This window comes from Ahaetulla prasina, chromosome 1 (genome assembly GCF_028640845.1).
Source record: "Ahaetulla prasina isolate Xishuangbanna chromosome 1, ASM2864084v1, whole genome shotgun sequence".
Taxonomy (NCBI): Eukaryota; Metazoa; Chordata; class Lepidosauria; order Squamata; family Colubridae; genus Ahaetulla; species Ahaetulla prasina.
The window spans coordinates 368,599,125-368,618,440 of record NC_080539.1 but is presented as its reverse complement, the minus strand read 5'-3'; the positions used below and the strand labels follow the sequence as shown (position 1 = coordinate 368,618,440).

General features: G+C 47.7%; 1 protein-coding gene across 2 annotated transcripts in view; it reads left to right on the top strand.

The window, feature by feature from the left end:
- The window catches only part of CDC34 (cell division cycle 34, ubiqiutin conjugating enzyme), a 44,918-nt gene extending 26,432 nt beyond the window's left edge, over window positions 1-18,486 (top strand). The window contains exons 2-6 of one of the 2 annotated variants that reach the window (XR_009152767.1): window positions 4,658-4,744; window positions 8,093-8,190; window positions 8,690-8,824; window positions 13,618-14,842; window positions 15,127-18,486. Coding sequence is in view for 1 of the 2 variants with exons in the window: in XM_058163551.1 (XP_058019534.1) it covers window positions 4,658-4,744; window positions 8,093-8,190; window positions 8,690-8,824; window positions 13,618-13,828 (531 nt within the window). In the remaining variant the exon portion in view is untranslated. Of the gene's footprint in view, window positions 1-4,657; window positions 4,745-8,092; window positions 8,191-8,689; window positions 8,825-13,617 lie in introns of both variants that reach the window. The other variant, XM_058163551.1, reaches the window with a different exon arrangement.
- Window positions 18,487-19,316: the final 830 nt, after the last annotated feature.

Genomic DNA, 19,316 nt, shown 5'->3' with positions numbered 1-19,316 from the left:
AGGGGTCGCCTAAGACTATCGGAAATATGGGAAGTATACTTGCAAGTCAAAGAATCGCGCTCCAATGGTTGACTCCACAAGCCAGCTGCAGGCTCTTCAAATCACTAGCCGAATTCGGCTTCAGGTGCGATGAATTAAAAAAGAGAGAAATCTTTGCTCTGATGTCTCCCTCTCAAGCCAGCTGCAATCGCTCCCAATCTCGTGGCTCTTGTGGGGCCTCTTGTGGCTCAGACTGCTAAGACAGTCTGTTATTAACACAGCTGCTTGCAATTACTGCAGGTTCAAGTCCCACCAGGCCCAAGGTTGACTCAGCCTTCCATCCTTTATAAGGTAGGTAAAATGAGGACCCAGATTGTTGGGGGCAATAAGTTGACTTTGTATATAAATATACAAATAGGATGAAGACTATTGCTAACATAGTGTAAGCCGCCCTGAGTCTTCGGAGAAGGGCGGGATATAAATGTAAATAAATTTTTAAAAAATCGCTAGCCTAATCTGGCTTCAGGTGCGATCAACTTAATAGGGGAGGAATCTGCTTTAATGCCTCCGTCCTCAAGGCAATCACAAGCAGTTCAGATCACTAGCCAATACGGCTTCAGGCGCGATAAATTCAAAATGAAAATAATTTTACGGTTGGGGTCGCCACATCGTGGGGAATTGTATTAAAGGGGTCGCAGCACTATAAAGGTTGAGAACCACTGGTATAGGGTATAGGCCATAGAGTCTCTTGCTTGAGCAGGGGGTCAGACTAGAAGACCTCCAAGGTCCCTTCCAGCTCTATTCTGATTGAGAGGTTGAGAGATTGGTCTGAGTTACAGGAAGTTTTTACTAGCAAGTCCATCGGTAAGAGACAAAGTCAGACTTTGTTCTGTGCTGTTTACACTGCGAATACCCTGTGCAGACGTGTTTACATTTAACCTGTCAGGGTTTAAATCCAGGGGCAAAACGCTATCGAAAAAGGAGCACCTGTTCCTTAACTTAGATCGGCACATTACAATAAACCCGTAGTGGGATGATTCCTTTGATTCTGGCTCAGCATGTTGCCTGGATCCAGCCTGGTTGCTTTTAAACTCTGATTCATGGCTTAGCATGGCAATGATCTATGTGGCCACTAGGGGGCCTTGATGGATCAGGGAAGGATAATGCAGGCATTTGAACGAATGTATTCAGCAACGTTTGGTTAAAAATGCTTATTGAGTTGTATGAATCTACCAGCAGAAAAGAGCCACAGCTGCCTCTAAACCCAACTTGGTTTTCTCTGACCCCCAATCTTGATTCTCCTGCCCCACTTATCTCATTTAAGTGGGGTTCAGACCTGGAGCAAAGTACCTCTCTTGCTCCCCTTAAATTAGTGGTTCTCAACCTTCCCAACTTGAAAATGTGTGGACTTCAACTTCCAGAATCCCCCAGCCAGCTGTGCTGGCTGGGGAATTCTGGGAGTTGAAGTCCACACATTTTCAAGTTGGGAAGGTTGAGCTACACTGCCTTAGACATCCAGGATTCTGAATTTACCACAAATGGCCAGAAGTTTGATGTTTCCTTCCTTACAATTTGTGGTTGGAGGAAGTCTCTCTGCCAGCTAAATAACAGGTAGTCCTCGACTTAACGACCACAATGGAGCCCAAAATTCCTGTTGTTAAGGGAGACGTGTTAAGTTATTTCTCCCCCCCCATTTTACGACTTTTCTTGCCATGGTTGTTAAGTGAATCACTGCAGCTGATTAGTTAGTAACTTGGTTGTTAAGTGAAGCTGGCTTCCCCATTGGCTTTGCTTGCCGGAAGGTCGCAAAAGGGCATCATCACGTGACCTTGGGGACACAGCAGCGGTCATAAATATGAACCAGTTGCCAAGCGTCTGAATTTTGATCAAGGGGCCATGGGGATGTTGCAAAGGTCGTAACTATGAAAAACGGTCATAAGTCACATTTTTCAGTTCAGTTTCAACAAACTGTTGCCACATTTTATACATTTAGTGATAGTGGGAGAGGCTTGAGGCTCCCATATAACACCTATCCTGCGCGGGCTGCACTGGCTTCCGGTTGCCTTCCGGGTGCAATTCAAAGTGTTAGTGACCGTTTTTAAAGCGCTCCATGGCTTAGGACCGGGCTATTTACGGGACCGCCTGCTGCCACCGGTGGCCTCCCATCGATCAGTGTGCTCCCATAGAGAGGGTCTCCTCAGGGTGCTGTTGGCCAGACAATGTCGGCTGGTGACCCCCAAGGGGAGGGCCTTCTCTGTGGGGGGCCCAGCCCTCTGGAACGAACTACCTTGTGCCAACTCTCTGTTGTTCTGGAACGAACATTGCGCCAACTCTCTGACCTCCGAGCCTTCTGGTGTGAGCTGAAGACTCTTTTATTTCACCGAACAGGACTGGCCTAATAGTTTTTTTTAAGAGTTTTAATTAGTTTTTAATGGGGTTTTAGTAGATTTTTAGCATTTTGGCCAATTTAAATTAGTTTCTTAAAATTGTTCTTAATTTTTGTATTACTTTTTACTTGGATGTAAACCGCCCTGAGTCCTTCGGGAGAAGGGCGGTATAAAAATTGAAATAATTAATTAATTAATTAATTAATTAATTAATTAATTTCAGTACAGGTAATCCTCGACTTACAACAGTTTATTTAGTGACCATTCGAAGTTACAGCAGAAGGAAGCAAAGTCAATGGGGAAGCTAGATTCACTTAACAACTAAGTTACTCACTAAATAACTGCAGTCATTCGCTTAACGACTGTGGCAAAAAAGTCGTAAAACGGGGCAATGCTCACTTAACAATTGTCTCACTTAGCAACAAAAATGTGATTGTAAATCGAGGATTTCCTGTACTTCAACGGCCTGTTGAGGATGGCCACTTCCATGCCGGGCTGCGAATAGCTCGTTCTTTGGCCCAAACTTCTTGCAAAAATTACCATTGCAATCATCTTTATGATTTATATTGATATATTGATCATCAATTGTGTTGTAAATGTTGTACCTTGATGAACGTATCTTTTCTTTTATGTACACTGAGAGCATATGCACCAAGACAAATTCCTTGTGTGTCCAATCACACTTGGCCAATAAAATTCTATTCTATTCTATTCTATTCTATCTTAGAATAGAATAGAATAACAGAGTTGGAAGGGACCTTGGAGGTCTTCTAGTCCAACCCCCTGCTTAGGCAGGAAATCCTAGTTTACATCAATCGCCAGGAGACTGGGAGTTCTAGTCCTGCCTTAGGCATCAAAGCTGACCGGGCGACTTTACTCCTAATCACCAGGAGACTGGGAGTTCTAGTCCTGCCTTAGGCATCAAAGCTGGCTGAGGAACTCTAGGAGTTGAAGTCTACAAGTCTGTTCTAGTGCTGTGTTTCTCAACCTTGGCAGTTTGAAGATGCCTGGATTTCAACTCCCTGAATTCCCCAGCCTTGACCTGATTGTTGGTCTGATGGTTAAGACCAAAACACCTTCCCGCCAGCAATCAATGCTCAGATGAGCCTAAATTAATGCCAAGATTAACATCAGGCCAACCATCAAGAAGTCAACAGTACCCCAGTCAAGGAACTGCCAAGAAAGCTTACAGTAAACAGTCCAAAGAACCGCCAAGGCCACTCCCACCAACACATACAGGGCGAACCACTAGAATATAAATTGAGAGCAAACCCCACTCCCTGCTAAAACTGATGAGGTCACCTAGCTGGGTCATGAAACATTTGCAAGAAAACAACCAAGCATAGAGAGCACCCCACATTCCTTTCCTTTTTTTTTTAATTTGCATTTATATCCCGCCCTTCTCCGAAGACTCAGGGCGGCTTACACTATGTCAAGCAAGTCTTCATCCATTTGTATATTATATACAAAGTCAACTTATTGCCCCCAACAATCTGGGTCCTCATTTTACCTACCTTATAAAGGATGGAAGGCTGAGTCAACCTTGGGCCTGGTGGGACTAGAACCTGCTGTAATTGCAAGCAGCTGCTGTTAATAACAGACTGTCTTACCAGTCTGAGCCACAGAGGCCCCCTTTTCTTTCCTCCTCCTCCTCCTCCTCTTCCTCCTCCTCCTCCTCCTCTCCACAAAACCCATTGTCATGCCTGGAAGCCATATTACCTTTGTGCTTTCAGAATCCAGGTCTGCCCCAATCCTACTGTGGGAAGTTGGGAGGGGGGATTGCAAGAGTGAATGTTGTGACCCAGGCCCAAGTAGGTAGTAGGAAACTCAGTCCGTGAAAAAACAAACTTTTATTCGAACCGGTGAGAATTACAGTACTTCATTCCCAGCTCAGCTCAACTCAAGTTCAACTCAATTTAAAGCAAATTCCTCCCAACACCAAATTCCTCAGTCCTATCGCAAACCTTGGTCCAATTAGGCAAACTGCCAAAGGCCTTTCTTTCAACCAGGGACTCCATATTCCTTTTCTTCCCTCCTCCTCCCCCTCCCTCCCTCCTCCTCTCCATAAACCCCTCTCCCTTCTAGCACTGATATTGTTACTTAGTCAGGTCATGAAACGTCTGCAAGAAAACAGCCAAGCACAGAGAGCACCAAGGAGCCCTCAGAGTCATCCTTGGCAAGATTTATTGAAGGACAAGGGAAGGCATTAACAAAAATTTGTTTCTTAGGATGCCAGGTTTTGCTACTCAGTTCTTGACACATTGTCTTCTCTTCTTTCTTTCTCCACCTAGGCTCGGCTCAGATTTCCCATTGATTACCCTTATTCGCCGCCTGCCTTTCGATTCCTGACCAAAATGTGGCATCCCAACATATATGAGGTATGTTCTTCTGCCAGGGCTGGACATGAGCTTGACGTCAGCCGTGGTGTCGTGTCCCACCCCCACTCTGACGAACGAGTCAAGGAAGTCCGTAACAAACTTGGCAACGAAGCCTTTGCAGCTTGCCAAGTTCCTTCGAGGTTTATCAGGGCAGGCAGGAGTCCAAGTTGTGACTTCAGCGATAGAGTCCGATATCAGCAAACTAGATAAGACTTTGCTTGACTCAAGGTTGGAATGCCAAAAGCAGGTCCTTTATATAGGCTGTGGGGTGTGGCTCCATGACTCAGCATTTATCCAGGCCTGCCCCACCCCTCCTTCTGCTGGCGTCGCCTCTCAAATCTCCGGAAGTGAGGGTCCTCCCACTGTGAATTGTCTTCAGCTGGATCTGCTGTCAGCGTCTGGGAAAGGGAGGGGTCAGAGGGAGTAGGGCGTGATTCCAGCACCTGGCTGACTTCCTGCTCTGAAGGCTGAGCCAAAGGAACACACGCCGTATGAGTGAGGTTTATCGGGCTTGTCCGTTCACTCCTGGAATCTTCTCCGGGCATGGGGCCAGGGCCGGGGGCTGGAGGCATGACAGGCCATTCATCTTCATTATCAGACTCGGAGTCTGATAAAAGGCCCCGTTGGAGACAGGAGGGGCCCGGCTGAGGAGAGGAGGGAGGACGAGTCACAACACATGGTCGTCTCTTGCAAAGTACCTCAGTCCCTTTGGCTCCCTTATACTCAAGTATCCTACCAGAATATTTTGTCAGTATTCATTTCAATCTTTCTTACTCGGTCTCTCCGGGGGCCCAGAGGATCGACCCCAAAGCAGTCCTAGGCTGCAGCAACAGATGTTTACTATCAAGATCATGCTAAGTGTTGACACCTCTTTGTACTGCACTGGTAAGACCACACTTGGAATATTGCATCCACTTTTGGTCTCCACGATATATAAAAAAAAAATACGTTGAGACTCTACAAAGAGTTCTGAGAAGACCAGTGGTGAAATCTGAACCGGCTCGCTACCGGTTTTCTGGCCATGCATGCGCAATGCGCGCTAAACGTGCGCTAAACGTGCGCCCTGCATTCGGTTCGTACCAAGCATGTGTACATGCACAGTACGCGCCAAAAGGAGGCTTGGGATACAGCGAGCGGGGGAAAATCTGGTGGCTCAACAGACTAATGCAGTCTGTTATTAACAGCAGCTGCTTGCAATTACTGCAAGTTCAAGTCCCACCAGGCCCAAGGTCGACTCAGCCTTCTATCCTTTATAAGGTAGGTAAAATGAGGACCCAGATTGTTGGGGGCAATAAGTTGACTTTGTATATAATATACAAATGGATAAAGACTATTGCTTAACATAGTGTAAGCCGCCCTGAGTCTTCAGAGAAGGGCGGGATATAAATTCAAATTTTTTAAAAAAACAGCTGTGGCGCACGATCTTGGGAACCTTTTTTAAAAACATTTTTAAATATTTTTTTTTACTACCGGTTCGGGATAATAGGTAGTAAAAAAGGCTTTTAAAAAGTAAAAAAAAAAAAGTTCCGACGATCACAGCTGTGCCGCGCGATCGTCGGAACCTTTTTTTTACTTTTTAAAAACCTTTTTTTAACGACCTACCGTATATACTCGAATATAAGCCGATCCGAGTATAAGCCGAGGTCCCCAATTTTACCCCAAAAACTGGGGTAAACTGGGGACTCGAGTATAAGCCGAGGGTGGGAAATGAGGCACCTACCGGTTGAAACCCTCCTCCCTCAGCTGAGAAGGCTGGCGGCTCCCCGCCCGCCTCTCACTGCACCGCAGGGCTTCCCCGCGCCGTCCGGTAAAATGTGAAAAAAAGAAAAGAAAAAAACTCGAGTATAAGCCGTATATACTCGAGTATAAGCCGAGGGGCTTAAAAAAAAAAAACTCGAGTATAAGCCGTATAGACCCGAGTATAAGCCGAGGGGACGTTTTTCAGCACAAAAAACGTGCTGAAAAACTCGGCTTATACTCGAGTATATACGGTATTCATCCGAACCGGTAGTTAAAAAAATGCTTAAAAAGTAAAAAAAAAAGTTGCGACAATCAGCTGAGCGACACAGAATCATTGGAAGGTTTTTTTTTAAAGCATTTTTAACTACCAGTTCTGGAAAACCAGTAGTAAAAAAATGTTTAAAAAGAAGAAGAAAAAGTTGCGACAATTAGCTGAGCGACACACAATCATTGGAACTTCTTTTTTTACATTTTTTTACTTCCAGTTCAGCGAACCAGTAGCATTTTTTACTACCAGTTCAGGTGAACCTGCCCAAACTAGTAGCATTTCACCCCCGGAGAAGAGCAACAAGGATGATTAGGGGACTGGAGGCTAAAACATATGAAGAACAGTTGCAGGAACTGGGTATGTCTAGTTTAATGAAAAGAAGGACTAGGGGAGACATGATAGCCGTCTTCTAATATCTCAGGGGTTGCCACAAAGAAGAGGGAGTCAAGCTATTCTCCAAAGCACCTGAGGGCAGGACAAGAAGCAATGGGTGGAAACTGATCAAGGAGAGAAGCAACTTAGAACTAAGAAGAAACTTCCTGACAGGGAGAACAATGAATCAGTAGAATGGCTTGACTTCAGAAGTTGTGGTTGCTCCATCACTGGAGCTTCTTAAGAGAAGCCATTTGCCCAGAATGGTACAGGGTTTCCTGCTTGAGCAGTGTATTGGATTAAAATAATAGAATAACAATAACCTGGATTATAGGCAGGAGACCCTATACCATTTCAGACAAATGATTGTCCAATCTCCTCTTAAAAACATCCAGTGTTAGAGCATTTACAACTTCTAGAGGCAAGTTGTTCCACTGGTTAAGTGTTCTCATTGTTAGAAAATTTCTTCTTAATTCTCAGTTGCTTTTCTCCTTGATTAGTTTCCACCCATTCCTTCTTGTTCTACCTTAAGGAGCTTTGGAAAATAGCTTGACTCCCTCTTCTTTGTGGCAGCCTCTGAGATATTGGAACACAGCTATCACGTCTCCCCTAGTCCTGTCTGCCGGTACCCCAAATCTGGGTCATAGGTCTTCTTTTTTAGGTCGGTCATAACTTTGATATCCCCTTAAGCCAGAGTTCCTGAGGCAGCCGTGCTAAACCATTCTGGCTCACGAATTCTGGGAGTTGAAGTCCACCAGTCATAAAAGGGGCCATAGTTCCTCACTTCTTCCGTAAGCCATTGTATGGTACATTTCTTTGACTCCCTGTATGTTCGGTGAACATATCCTTTCTTTACCCATGAGGTAAATCACCTGGATTTTGAGCTAACATTGTGTGAACTTAGCTTGTGCGTGCGTGCGAGCGAGCGAGCGAGCATGCATAGCAGACACAGAATTTATACCTTCCAGACAGGAGATGTTTGCATTTCAATTCTACATCCTCCAGTGGATGACCCACAGAGCGGAGAGTTACCGTCAGAAAGGTGGAATCCTACGCAGAATGTAAGGTGAGTTTTCGTTCCTCTTAGCCAGGAATAGAATAGAATAGAATAGAATAGAATAGAATAGAATAGAATAGAATAGAATAGAATAGAATAGAGAATAGAGAATAGAATAGAATAGAATAGAATAGAATAGAATAGAATAGAATAGAATAGAATAGAATAGAATAAGACACAAACTAAGCGATCAGTTTTAAATCAAGAGCTACTGTGTTTCCCCGAAAATAAGACTCGGCAGGAAAATAAGTCCTAGCATGATTTTTTTCTCTGAATGCTTGTAATATAAGCCCTACCCCAAAAATAAGCCCCAGTTAAGATTGTCAGCCAGATGGACGCATTTAGTACTGTATTTCCTCGAAAATAAGACCTAGCTGGAAAATAAGCTCTTAATGCGTCTCTTGGAGCAACAATTAATATAAGACCCAATCTTATTTTTGGGGAGATACTTAAATTAAGCTGCATTATTTTAATGCAATGTTTTTTAAAAAATGTTTTCCCATATCAGAACAATTCTTCTTAGTGTCATCTCACTCCTGAATGAACCAAACACTTTCTCTCCTGCAAATGTTGACGCTTCGGTGATGTACCGAAAGTGGAAAGAGAGCAAAGGGAAGGATCAAGAATACACGGACATCATCAGGTTGGTAGATCTCCCAGCTTTGGAGATGAACTGGTCACTCTGCACGTCTCCCAGTCCTGCATTTGCTACAGTTAGTCCTCGACATACGACCCTGTCAAGGCAAGCCTATTGCTAAGCACCCAAAATGCATTCCCGTGACCCCGAGGGGGGGGCACCTGTCGTGTCCCACCCCCCACTCCGACAAATGAGTCAAGGAAGTCCGTAACAAACTTGGCAACGAAGCCTCTGCAGCTTGCCAAGTTCCTTCGAGTTTTATCAGGGCAGGCAGGAGTCCAGGTTGTGACTTCAGCAAGACTTTGCTTGACCCAAGGTTGGAATGCCAGAAGCAGGTCCTTTATATAGGCTGTGGGGTGTGGCTCCATGACTCAGCATTTATCCAGGCCTGCCCCACCCCTCCTCCTGCTGGCATCACCTCTCAGATCTCCGGAAGCGAGGGTCCTCCCACACTAAATTGTCTTCAGCTGGATCTGCTGTCAGGGAAAGGGAGGGGTCGAGTAGGGCCGAGTAATTCCAGCACCTGGCTGGCTTCCTGCTCTGAAGGCTGAGCCAAAGGAACACACACTGTATGAGTGAGGTTTATTGGGCTTGTCCTTTCACTCCTGGAATCCTCTACGGGTATGGGGCCAGGGACAGCATGGGGCCAGGGACGGGGGATGGAGGCATGACAGGCCGTTCATCTTCATTATCAGACTCGGAGTCTGATAACAGGCCTGATTGGAGACGGGAGGGGCCTGGCTGAGGAGAGGAGGGAGGACAAGTCACAACAGCACCGGAACTTCAGCAATGGTCCATACGTATCTTTTGGGGTGTCTGTCATAACTTTGTACAGTTGCTAAATGATCGGTCATAAATTGAGGACTTACCTGTATGCTGTGCATCCCTATAGTTGTCGTGGGGCTAGTTTCTGCTCAAAGATACTATCCCAGTTGATTCTGTGCCACGTTGTGACTTTTGCTAATCATGGTTTGTCGACTAAGACAGTGGTCACCAACCAGCGGTCCGTGGACCACTGTTGGTCTGCAAGAAAATTTTGATAGCCCGCAGAAAAGTGATTTGCATTTTTATATTGCACCAAATACTATTTTATCTTTTTTTTAAAAATTCATATTAGTGGTCCTCGGGATTTAAAATTATGAATTTAGTGGTCCCTGAGGTCCGAAAGATTGGTGACCCCTGGACTAAGACCCTGGATTACAAAAACCCTGGATTACAAACCCTATGTCAGTGATGGTCAATCTTTTTGGTGCCGAGTGCCCAAAGCGTGTGCACACACGCATTAATGCACCTGTGTGCCTGACCCCTCAAAATGCAATGAGTGTCCCCTGCGCATGCACACACCCCCCGCGCATGTGCCCCGGGGCTCCATTTCGGCTTCCAGGTTGGTGCAGGAGCCTTTCCAGGCCCAAAAAAGGGCACGGGGAGGCGCATGTAATGCGAACCTCCAAAATGCAACGTGAGCACCCCCGCGCATGCGCCCCGCCCTGAACATGTGCCCCGTCGCATGCACGGCAAAGACCCGAAGACCAGCTGGCTGACAGGAAGTACACGCACAGTAGAGCTGGGCTGGAGCAACAGCTCACGTGCCCGCAAAGAGGGCTTACATGCCACCTGTGGCACTTGTGCCATAGGTTCGCCAACACGGCCCTATGTCTTGTTCAACATTTGCCACTTAGCCATGATGATTTTTCCGTAGCCTCCCTGCTCCTCGTCGCCTGGTGTGTCAACGTTCCAGGAAAAAAAAACAACCCAACTCCAAGTAAAAACTCCAAAGCAAGCATCTTTCAGAGTTCCATTTACTAGGATAGGTAAACTGGCACATCTGGGCAAACCTGAATCTGAAAGGTCCGGGATTTCCCTCAGTAAATCAAAAAAACCCAAACCCATCCCCTCACTCCTCAGTCGATCACATGCTCCAATCGCCAACCGTCCCATCTCGAGACAGCACTCCGACCGCTCCTCCTCCAGATGCAGGATCGGCCTGACCTTGACCTGCAGGAAGAATGTTATTATGTCTAAAAACAACCCCTCTACTAAATCCTTCTCCCCCCCCCTCCCCTTTCCCACATATGCGAAAGAGGCAGCACGGAAGCTTCCGGCCTAATATGGCTTCCAAAGCTGACATGGTGTTTGTTAAATTCCAGTTCCATTTTCTGTCCGCTTGAAGGTTGAAGGGATGGGTCTTGCTACAAATAGTCCTCAACTTATGACCCAGATTCGAAATTATGACAGTCATCCTCCTCCCAATTACATGACGACAGTCCGTGTGCTCAGCAACCAGCCCACATTTAGATCCCAGAGTCTTGCGAACGCATTTTATAACCGTTTTACCAAAAGTGGCATTTACTTTCCGTCTTCAGAAAAGCCAGACCAAAGCGAACCATCGCTTCATATAACAATTGTGGCGTTCGCTTAACAACCGTTGCAATAAAAAAATAAATAGTCACAAAATTGGGTCAGTCATAAGTGTGACCCTGTTTATAACTGTCACGTGTTACGGCAAGCTTCACTGCGGTTGTAACTCGAGGATTGCCTCAGTTTTAGCTACCCCAATACCAAAAAAAGATGTGGAGACTCTAGAAAGAGTGCAGAGAAGAGCAACAAAGATGATTAGGGGACTGGAGGCTAAAACATATGAAGAACGGTTGCAGGAACTGGGTATGTCTAGTCTTATGAAGAGAAGGACTAGGGGAGACATGATAGCAGTGTTCCAATATCTCAGGGGTTGCCACAAAGAAGAGGGAGTCAAGCTATTCTCCAAAGCGCCTGAGGGTAGAACAAGAAGCAACAGGTGGAAACTAATCAAGTGGAACGTCTTGCCTCTAGAAATTGTGTGTGCTCAATCACTGGAAGTTTTCAAGAAGGCGTCCACTTGTTTGAAACGGTATAGGGCAGTGTTGGCTAACCTTTTTTTCCTCAGGTGCCAAAAGTGCGCGCGCACGGGCCCACACCCCCTGCACTTCCCCGCACTCCCTCACCCCTCCATGCATATGTGCACGACACACACACACCCCGTTTTGGGCCTATCAGGCCTCCCTGAAGCTTCCAGAGGCCAGAAACAGGCCATTTCTGGACTTCCGGTAGACCCATTTTATGCCCTCTGGAGGCTTTCCTGGAGCCTCCAGGAGGGCAAAAACAGCCTCCCCCCGGCCTTCCAGAGGCCTTCCAGAGGCCAGAAACGGGCTGTTTCCGGACTTCCGGTAGGCCTGTTTTTCGCCCTCCCAGAGCCTACACGCGAGCCCTTACCTGGCATCCAAAACGGGTCACGTGGAGACTCCTGGGAGGGGTGGGACAGCATGGGCATGCGCGTGTATCTCCCGCATGCACGGCTGTTCTGTTCTCCCTCGCCTCCGTTCGACTGATGGCTTAATTAGCCGTCACTATCAGCTCTGGCAGCAGAATAGCCAGCGTCTGCCAAGAGCCTCCGTTATCTTCCACGACGCTGGTGAGTCACCTAGAAACAAACTTCAGCTCTTAATCAGTGGATTTGCCTGTTACAAAGAGACACAGCAGCTCTGGCTGCCTTTTATATCCTGTGGGGTGTGGCTCCATGACTCAGCACTTCCTAGGCCTGCCCCACCCTTGCTTCTGTTGTTCCCTCCTCTCCTGCCTACAAAACCAAGCCTGATTGCCGTCAGCTGGGTCTGCAGGCGTGGCCTGGGGGGAGGAAGAGTCGGGATGGAGGCCTCGTTATCTCTTCCACCTGGCCTGTTTCTGGCTCCTGGAGCTGAGCCAGGCAAGCCGGTGCTTCCGAGGTAAATCCTGACGGCCCCTCCCCCTCACTGTCCAAGTCACTTTCTGGCAGCAGGCCCGGCTCGGGGGGGCACAGACACAACAGCGGCAAAGACCCGAAGATCAGCTGGCCGGCGCAAGGCGCACACGGTAGAGCTGACCTAGGGCGATGGCTCGCGTGCTCGCAGAAATGGCTCTGTATGCCACAGGTTCACCATCACAGGTATAGGGTCTCCTGCTTGAACAGAGGGGTGTGGGGGTTGGACTAGAACACCTCCAAACCGAAAAGGTTCGCCATCACTGACCTAGACTTATGTAGCGCTACATAACACTTTACAGCCCACTCTAAGCGGTTTACAGAGTCAGCCTATGGCTCCCAACAATTTAAGTCCTCATTTTACTGACCTCGGAAGGACGGAAGGCTGAGTCAACCTCGAGCCAGTCAGGATCGAACTCCTGGGGCAGTAGAAATGCAGAGTCAGCCTGCAATACAGGCAGTCCTCGGCTTACGACCACAATGGCGCCTGGAATGTATGTTGCTAAGTGAGTTTTGCCCCACGTTACTGAATTTTTCTTGCCACGTTTGTTAACCGAATTCCTATGCAGCTGTTAAAACAGTAACCCGGTCGTTTAAGTGAATCTGGCAATTCGCCCTTGACTTTGCTCATCAGAAGGTCTCAAAAGGGGGTCACGTGACACCCCACCCCCACCCCGGGGTATTCTGCAACCGTCATCAATACGAGCTGGTTGCCAAACCTTTGAATTTTGATCACGTGACCCTGGGAGATGCTGTAAGGGTTGTAAGCAGTGGTGGGATTCAGCCAGTTCGCAGCACTTCGGGTGAACCGGTTGTTAACTTTCTGAGCAGTTTGGTGATCTGGTTGCTGGAAGAAATCATTAGGGCAGAGAACCGGTTGTTAAATTATTTGAATCCCACCACTGGTCGTAAGTGTGAGAAACGGTCCTAAAGTCACTTTTGTGTTTTTTTCAGTGCGGCGGTCATTTCAAACCGCCACTAATCCCAACTGTCCTGCATTCTAATCGCGGCTCTTCTCTCTTCCCAGGAAACAAGTGCTGGGAACCAAGGTGGAAGCTGAAAGGGACGGAGTCAAAGTCCCCACCACGTTAGCGGAGTATTGCGTCAAGACCAAGACCCCCGCCCCGGACGAAGGCTCTGACCTCTTCTACGACGACTATTACGAAGACGATGAGATGGACGACGAGGTGGAAAGCTGCTACGGGGACGACGATGACTCCGGCAACGAGGAGTCTTGACGAGGGATTCCCTGCCCCGTCCCCCTTCTTCCGCCACCCCCCCTTCCTTCTCCCCCTCTCCCCCTCCCTCCACCGCTGCCTCCTGCTGCTGCACCTGATAGTAGCAATAAATTACCTGACTCATACTTGAACCCAGGATGCAACCGGCTGAGACCTGGAAACCCCGTTTGGCCCCGAGACAAAAGGACCCAAAAAACTCTACCTCAAAAGGAAGACTCGGCTTCTGCTTGACTGGGGAGGGGGTGGGAGATCTCCCGGGGGTGGGGGGGGGCTTTCAAGTGCTGTGCGTGTGTTTTTTGGGCTTCGGATTTTTTATTTTTCATTTCCTTTTATTCGGGGAGGATTTGGGTGGATGGCAGCGACTCCTGAGTTCATCCTGAGCTGTTGCTCGTGGCCGTCTTGGCGGGGAGTTTCGGAGCCCAGCACCAAGGAGGCGGACGGTCTTTTTCAAGGAGGCAAGGAACCGAGCGGTGTGAGGTTTGGAATCGCTTTTGGTGACGTGGGTGGTTTTTTTCCTCTAACAAAACAAAAAACAAAAAAAGCGCAAAAAAAATGCAGGCCAAGAGATTTGGGGAGAATTCCTAGCGAGGATTTCCTAGCTGTAACCAGGCAGGTTGGGGTGACATTTATTGGCCAGTCTGCACTTGTACAGCAGAAGCAGGTTTTGTGAAGTGGGTATTTCCATCTGGTTCGCTCTGGAGACGAAGCCAGGAATTCTGAAGTTTGTTTGTTTTTCTTTTTCATGGTTCCTTCCTTGAGCCGATTCTAAAGCCAGGTCTCTCCAGACCACAGGTGTCTCGGTTCCGGCGTGCCGCCAAACTTCCGTTTGATCAAGATGACCTCCGTGATGGTTTTATCTGCTTTCTTTTCTCTTTCCTTGGCTTGACTTCCTTTTGGGGAGGGGCCCCCACTTCCAGAGTTGAAGTGCACAAGCCTTAAAGTTGCCAAGGTTGGAGACCCCTGTCCTAGAGAGCTCATTGCTTGATGTGGGACAGGCACTGGAGGGGAAAGAAGGTAGGATAAGAGTGGATAGAAGACACTCCACCTTCTATACCAGCTTCAAACCAAGCAGCATCTCTTTCTCGCCCCCCTCCCCTTTTTTTTCCAGGGATCTCCAGCAAAAGTTAGGTAGCTCGGTAGGAGGCCACAGCTCTGACTGAGTAGGCCCATACCTACAGCCAAGCATGGGATCCTTCAGCCAGGATAAATTATGTTGTGGGGGATGCATGGAAGAGAAAGGCCCTTGGTCTTCCTCTTCTTGCCTTCTACAGGGCTCCCTCTCCTGGTTTTCATTATAGAGAGAAGACCTCCCCACCCCCCACAGGACACGTTGAAAAGACAAGTCACTGATAGAAGAAAGAGACTCGGTCCAGCCTGGATGCCTCCCCTTGAACCCAGAGAGAGAAGGTTAAAAGAGTGGATTAACAAGGCCAGCAGCCAATCCTTGAACTCCCTCAGAAACGTCCAAACTCAGATGTTCCACGTCTGCTCAGAAAAATCTGAAAGACCCCAGTTCTAAAAGACTCAAGACGCTCTTTAACGCGGGGAATCTCCAAACTTGGCAAACTTTTAAGACTTGTGGATTTGAACCTCCACAATTCCCCAGCCAGCCTGGCCGTTGAAGTCCACAAGTCTTAAAAGTTGCCAGGTTTGGAGACCCCCTAGTCTAAATGGACCCACTGGTGGCAGAGGTTTTTAATGTAGGGAAAAAAGAAAAAAGAAAAGAAACAGCCAATCCACCTCCTTCCAACTTCCCTTCAACAGAGTCTTTGATGCTGAATTGGGAGTGACTACTTCTTGCCCACCAGACATAATGCTGTAGACCTATTCATCTCCCCTCTGATGGGTGGAGATCCTAGAGGCCAGAGTGTGGCCCATAGCCATAATTCACAGAGGTCACCTTAGTATCTACCAGGACTTCCATCCCCTGGACCAGAGGACTTGCTCAGCTCATCCTTCCAGAACAGGGGTCTCCAACCTTGGTCCCTTTAAGACTTGCGGACTTCAACTCCCAGAGTTCCTCAGCCAGCTTTGCTGGCTGAGGGACTCTGGGAGTTGAAGTCCGCAAGTCTTAAAGGGACCAAGGTTGGAGACCCCTGCTCCAGAATATAGGAAATTCAGATGGGGTGCACAAGCTAGCTGAGATCCCCTCGTAGCTGCTAGACTTCAGATCTCAGCCAGAGGCCTTGGCAAATAGCATAACCGCTAACAAACCACGATAGTTGAAGATCTGAAGAACGTTCTCCTTTGGCCTGCTTGAGGGGGAAAAAACGAGCCATCCCAGAGCCTTCGGGAATGAGAGGCATACAAGTAAACTAGTAAACGGCGTATGAAAGCAAGGATAGCAGGACAAGCTGTGATTGAAATGTCTTTGAATATTAGTAGCTCGGGTTGGTAGTTAAGACTGTTGGTTTGAACTCCGAGCTTGGTGGTTTGGCTGCAAATGTTTCGTCCCCGTTCGAGGAGACACCTTCAGTGCGCATTGAAGATCTTCTCCTCAGATGGGGACGAAACGTTTGCAACTAAATCGGCAAGCTCGGAGCGCAAACCAACAACAGAACAAGCTATGATCCCCGTTCCTTTCCATTGCTACCTCACTTAGCCACCAAATGGGAGGCAGCTGTGTGGAAGAACACAGAACCACCACCCCACCAAAAGAAGCCACATCAAACCCCCTCCCCATTGGATATCTTTTCTCAATGGGAAGTCATCCTAGGTAGGAGAAAGTGGAAGTACTGATTGTCTGGGCCTCTGGGTGAGAAGGCCTGCCCACAAACTCAATAGTACCTAAAGAAAGCCTTAACATGGTTTCCACTTTCAAATTGTACTGATTACAACAGGGATGTCCAAACATGGCTCCTTGAAGAATGGTGGACCTCAACTCCCAGAATTCCCCAGCCAGCATGAGCTATAAATATGACCAAATTGCTGGCTGGGGAATTCTGGGAGTTGAAGTCCACCACTCTTCAAGGGGCCATATTTGGACATCCTTGGATTACACAAAGCGGCCAACTGCAGGCTAATCCTGAGGGGCCATAAACCACCTTCAGAGCCTCAAACCAGTCCCGTGGGGCAACCAATTCTCTGGTTCCCCCATGTTCCTCATCATCATCATCGAGGGAGATCCAGCGAAAACAAACACGGTTTTAAGTTTTGAATGGAATGAGATCCTTTTGTAGAGATTGTCCCCTGGCTTATAGGTACCTTCTCCACACCTTCTAATCCAGCCATTCCTTGCTTGGGTTCAAGTGCCAAGATGACTGTTCCCCAAATCAAGGCCCCTCCCATTTCAGTCTTGTAATCACAAATGCGTTGTAGTTCTCGGATTGCAGGGAATATGCGCTGATCTCTTTATCGGGTCATCTTCAAAGTACCTTTGGCCTATTGCACCTGGAAGAGACTTTTCCCCTCTCTTGCGAACGGAGGCCGACTCAACGCAGTGAAGGATCTCGAGACGCACTTGACCAGGAATTCGGCATCTGGGACGGTCTGCTAGTTCCCTAATGGCAGCCACAGCTGAACCACACAGCCTTCCCCATCGTCTACCAGATTCGAAAGTGGTCCGTTCCAAAATAGACCGTGCAAGATCGTAAGGTGTTCTAAGCAGGCAACCACCCCACCGCAGCTGCTGTTCAGCACTAAGGTTCCCCCAGGGAAGATCTGTAGGGCTCCCACAAAGTTCTCCCATATCTTCTAAAAAAGTAACTGGTGCGCTTTGCTTTTGAAGTCTCTCTCAACAGGAGCTTGGCCCAGAAAATAGCATCTAGAACAGGAGTCTCCAACATTGGTCACTTTAAGACGTGTGGACTGAGGAACTCCCAGAGTTCCTCAGCTGAATTCTGGGAGCTGAAGTCCACAAGTCTTAAAGTGGCCAAGGTTGGAGACCTCTGATCTAGAAGAGGTACGACGGCGTTTTCCCAACCGTGGGAACTTTTAAGACGTGTTGGACTTCAACACCAGCCAGCATGGGAATTCTGGAGTTGAAAGTCCACACGTCTTTAAAGGTTCCCATGATTTTGGGGAAACGCTGCCCCTAGGAGATAAGATCCCATGCCAAGGACATCTCTGCCAGGTTCTGTTGCTCACTTTCATGACTCCCATTGCAGGACAACGTCACATCTGACTTAGCCAGGAAGTTGGCTCTAAAATAAATAAATCTGCCAGCACCAGCAAGTTGTATAGCATCTGGTTTGTCTCTCTCTCTCATTCTCTCCTGCATTCCTGCCTTTTGAAATTTTATTCCTTTTGAGGAGTTCTCTCTTCCCCCCCCCTTCTCTCCCCAAAGATTTGACGTCCATCTTTTAGAACGGATGTGGGGTGAATTGCCCACTTCAAAATGGCCTCCACTCTGCTGTAGAAAAAGGACTTTGCTAAATCCAAGTTTTCCTTTTCACAAGCAATGAAGGGTGCGTGTCCCGGGGAAGGAGGGTGTCTTTTTAATTTATTTTTACCCGGGGTCCCCGTGTCTCACTGAGCACTGAATGGAAATCCACTCTTGCTTGCCTTTGATGTTGCTTTCCTGATTTTGTGAGATTTATGCCCCTTTTCTCTAGGGTGGAATTTGCTAGAATTTGCACCTGGGGGGAGGTAATGGGGGGCTATTAGGAAGCAGGGGGAATCTAATGGGTAAAAATCGACTGTTTTGTAGAATTGGGAGGGGGAAAATGGGTTGGCAGGGGATGGGATATATATTTTTTGCTTTTTTCTGTTGTTTTTTTTGTTGTTTTCTGGATTTGAAGCTATTTAATAAAAGGATTTTGAAAGGAAGTGAGGTTGGTTTGTTGTTGTTTTTTTTGTCCTGTTCGGCAACCTCTGGAAGCTGGGAGGGAAATTTGTTCTAAAATGAGAGAGAATCCGTTGTTAGCGAGGGAGTTTTGCCAGCTCAAAACGGAAAAGAGTGGATGTTAGTCCCTAGTCTCTCAAAAGCCTAAAATCTTGGAAGGCTGCCAAGTCTCAACCACTGGACTTGGGTGTCAGAAGGTCGCAAAAGGGTGACCAGGACACTGCAACAGTCATAAACACGAGTCAGTTGCCAAGCTGTCATGTGACCATGGGGATGCTGCAACAGTCATAAGTGTGAAAAATAAGTAATGTTGCGAAGCTGTGTCCGACCCCATGGACAACGTTCCTCCAGGCCTTCCTGTCCTCTACCACCCTCCGAAGTCCATCCAAGTTCACGCCGACTGCTTCAGTGACTCCATCCAGCCACCTCGCTCTCTGCCGTCCCCTTCTTCTTTTGCCCTCAATCTTTCTCAGCATTCGGCTCTTCTCCAGTGAGTCCTTCCTTCTCATTAGGCAGCCAAAGTATTTCAGTTTCCTCTTCAGGATCTGGCCTTCTAAAGAGCAGTCAGGGTCGATCTCCTCTAGGACTGACTTGTTTGTTCGCCTTGCAGTCCAAGGGACTCGCAGGAGTTCTTCTCCAGCACCAGAGTTCAAAGGCCTCCCTTCTTTGGCGCTCTGCCTTCCTTATGGTCCAACTTTCACAGCC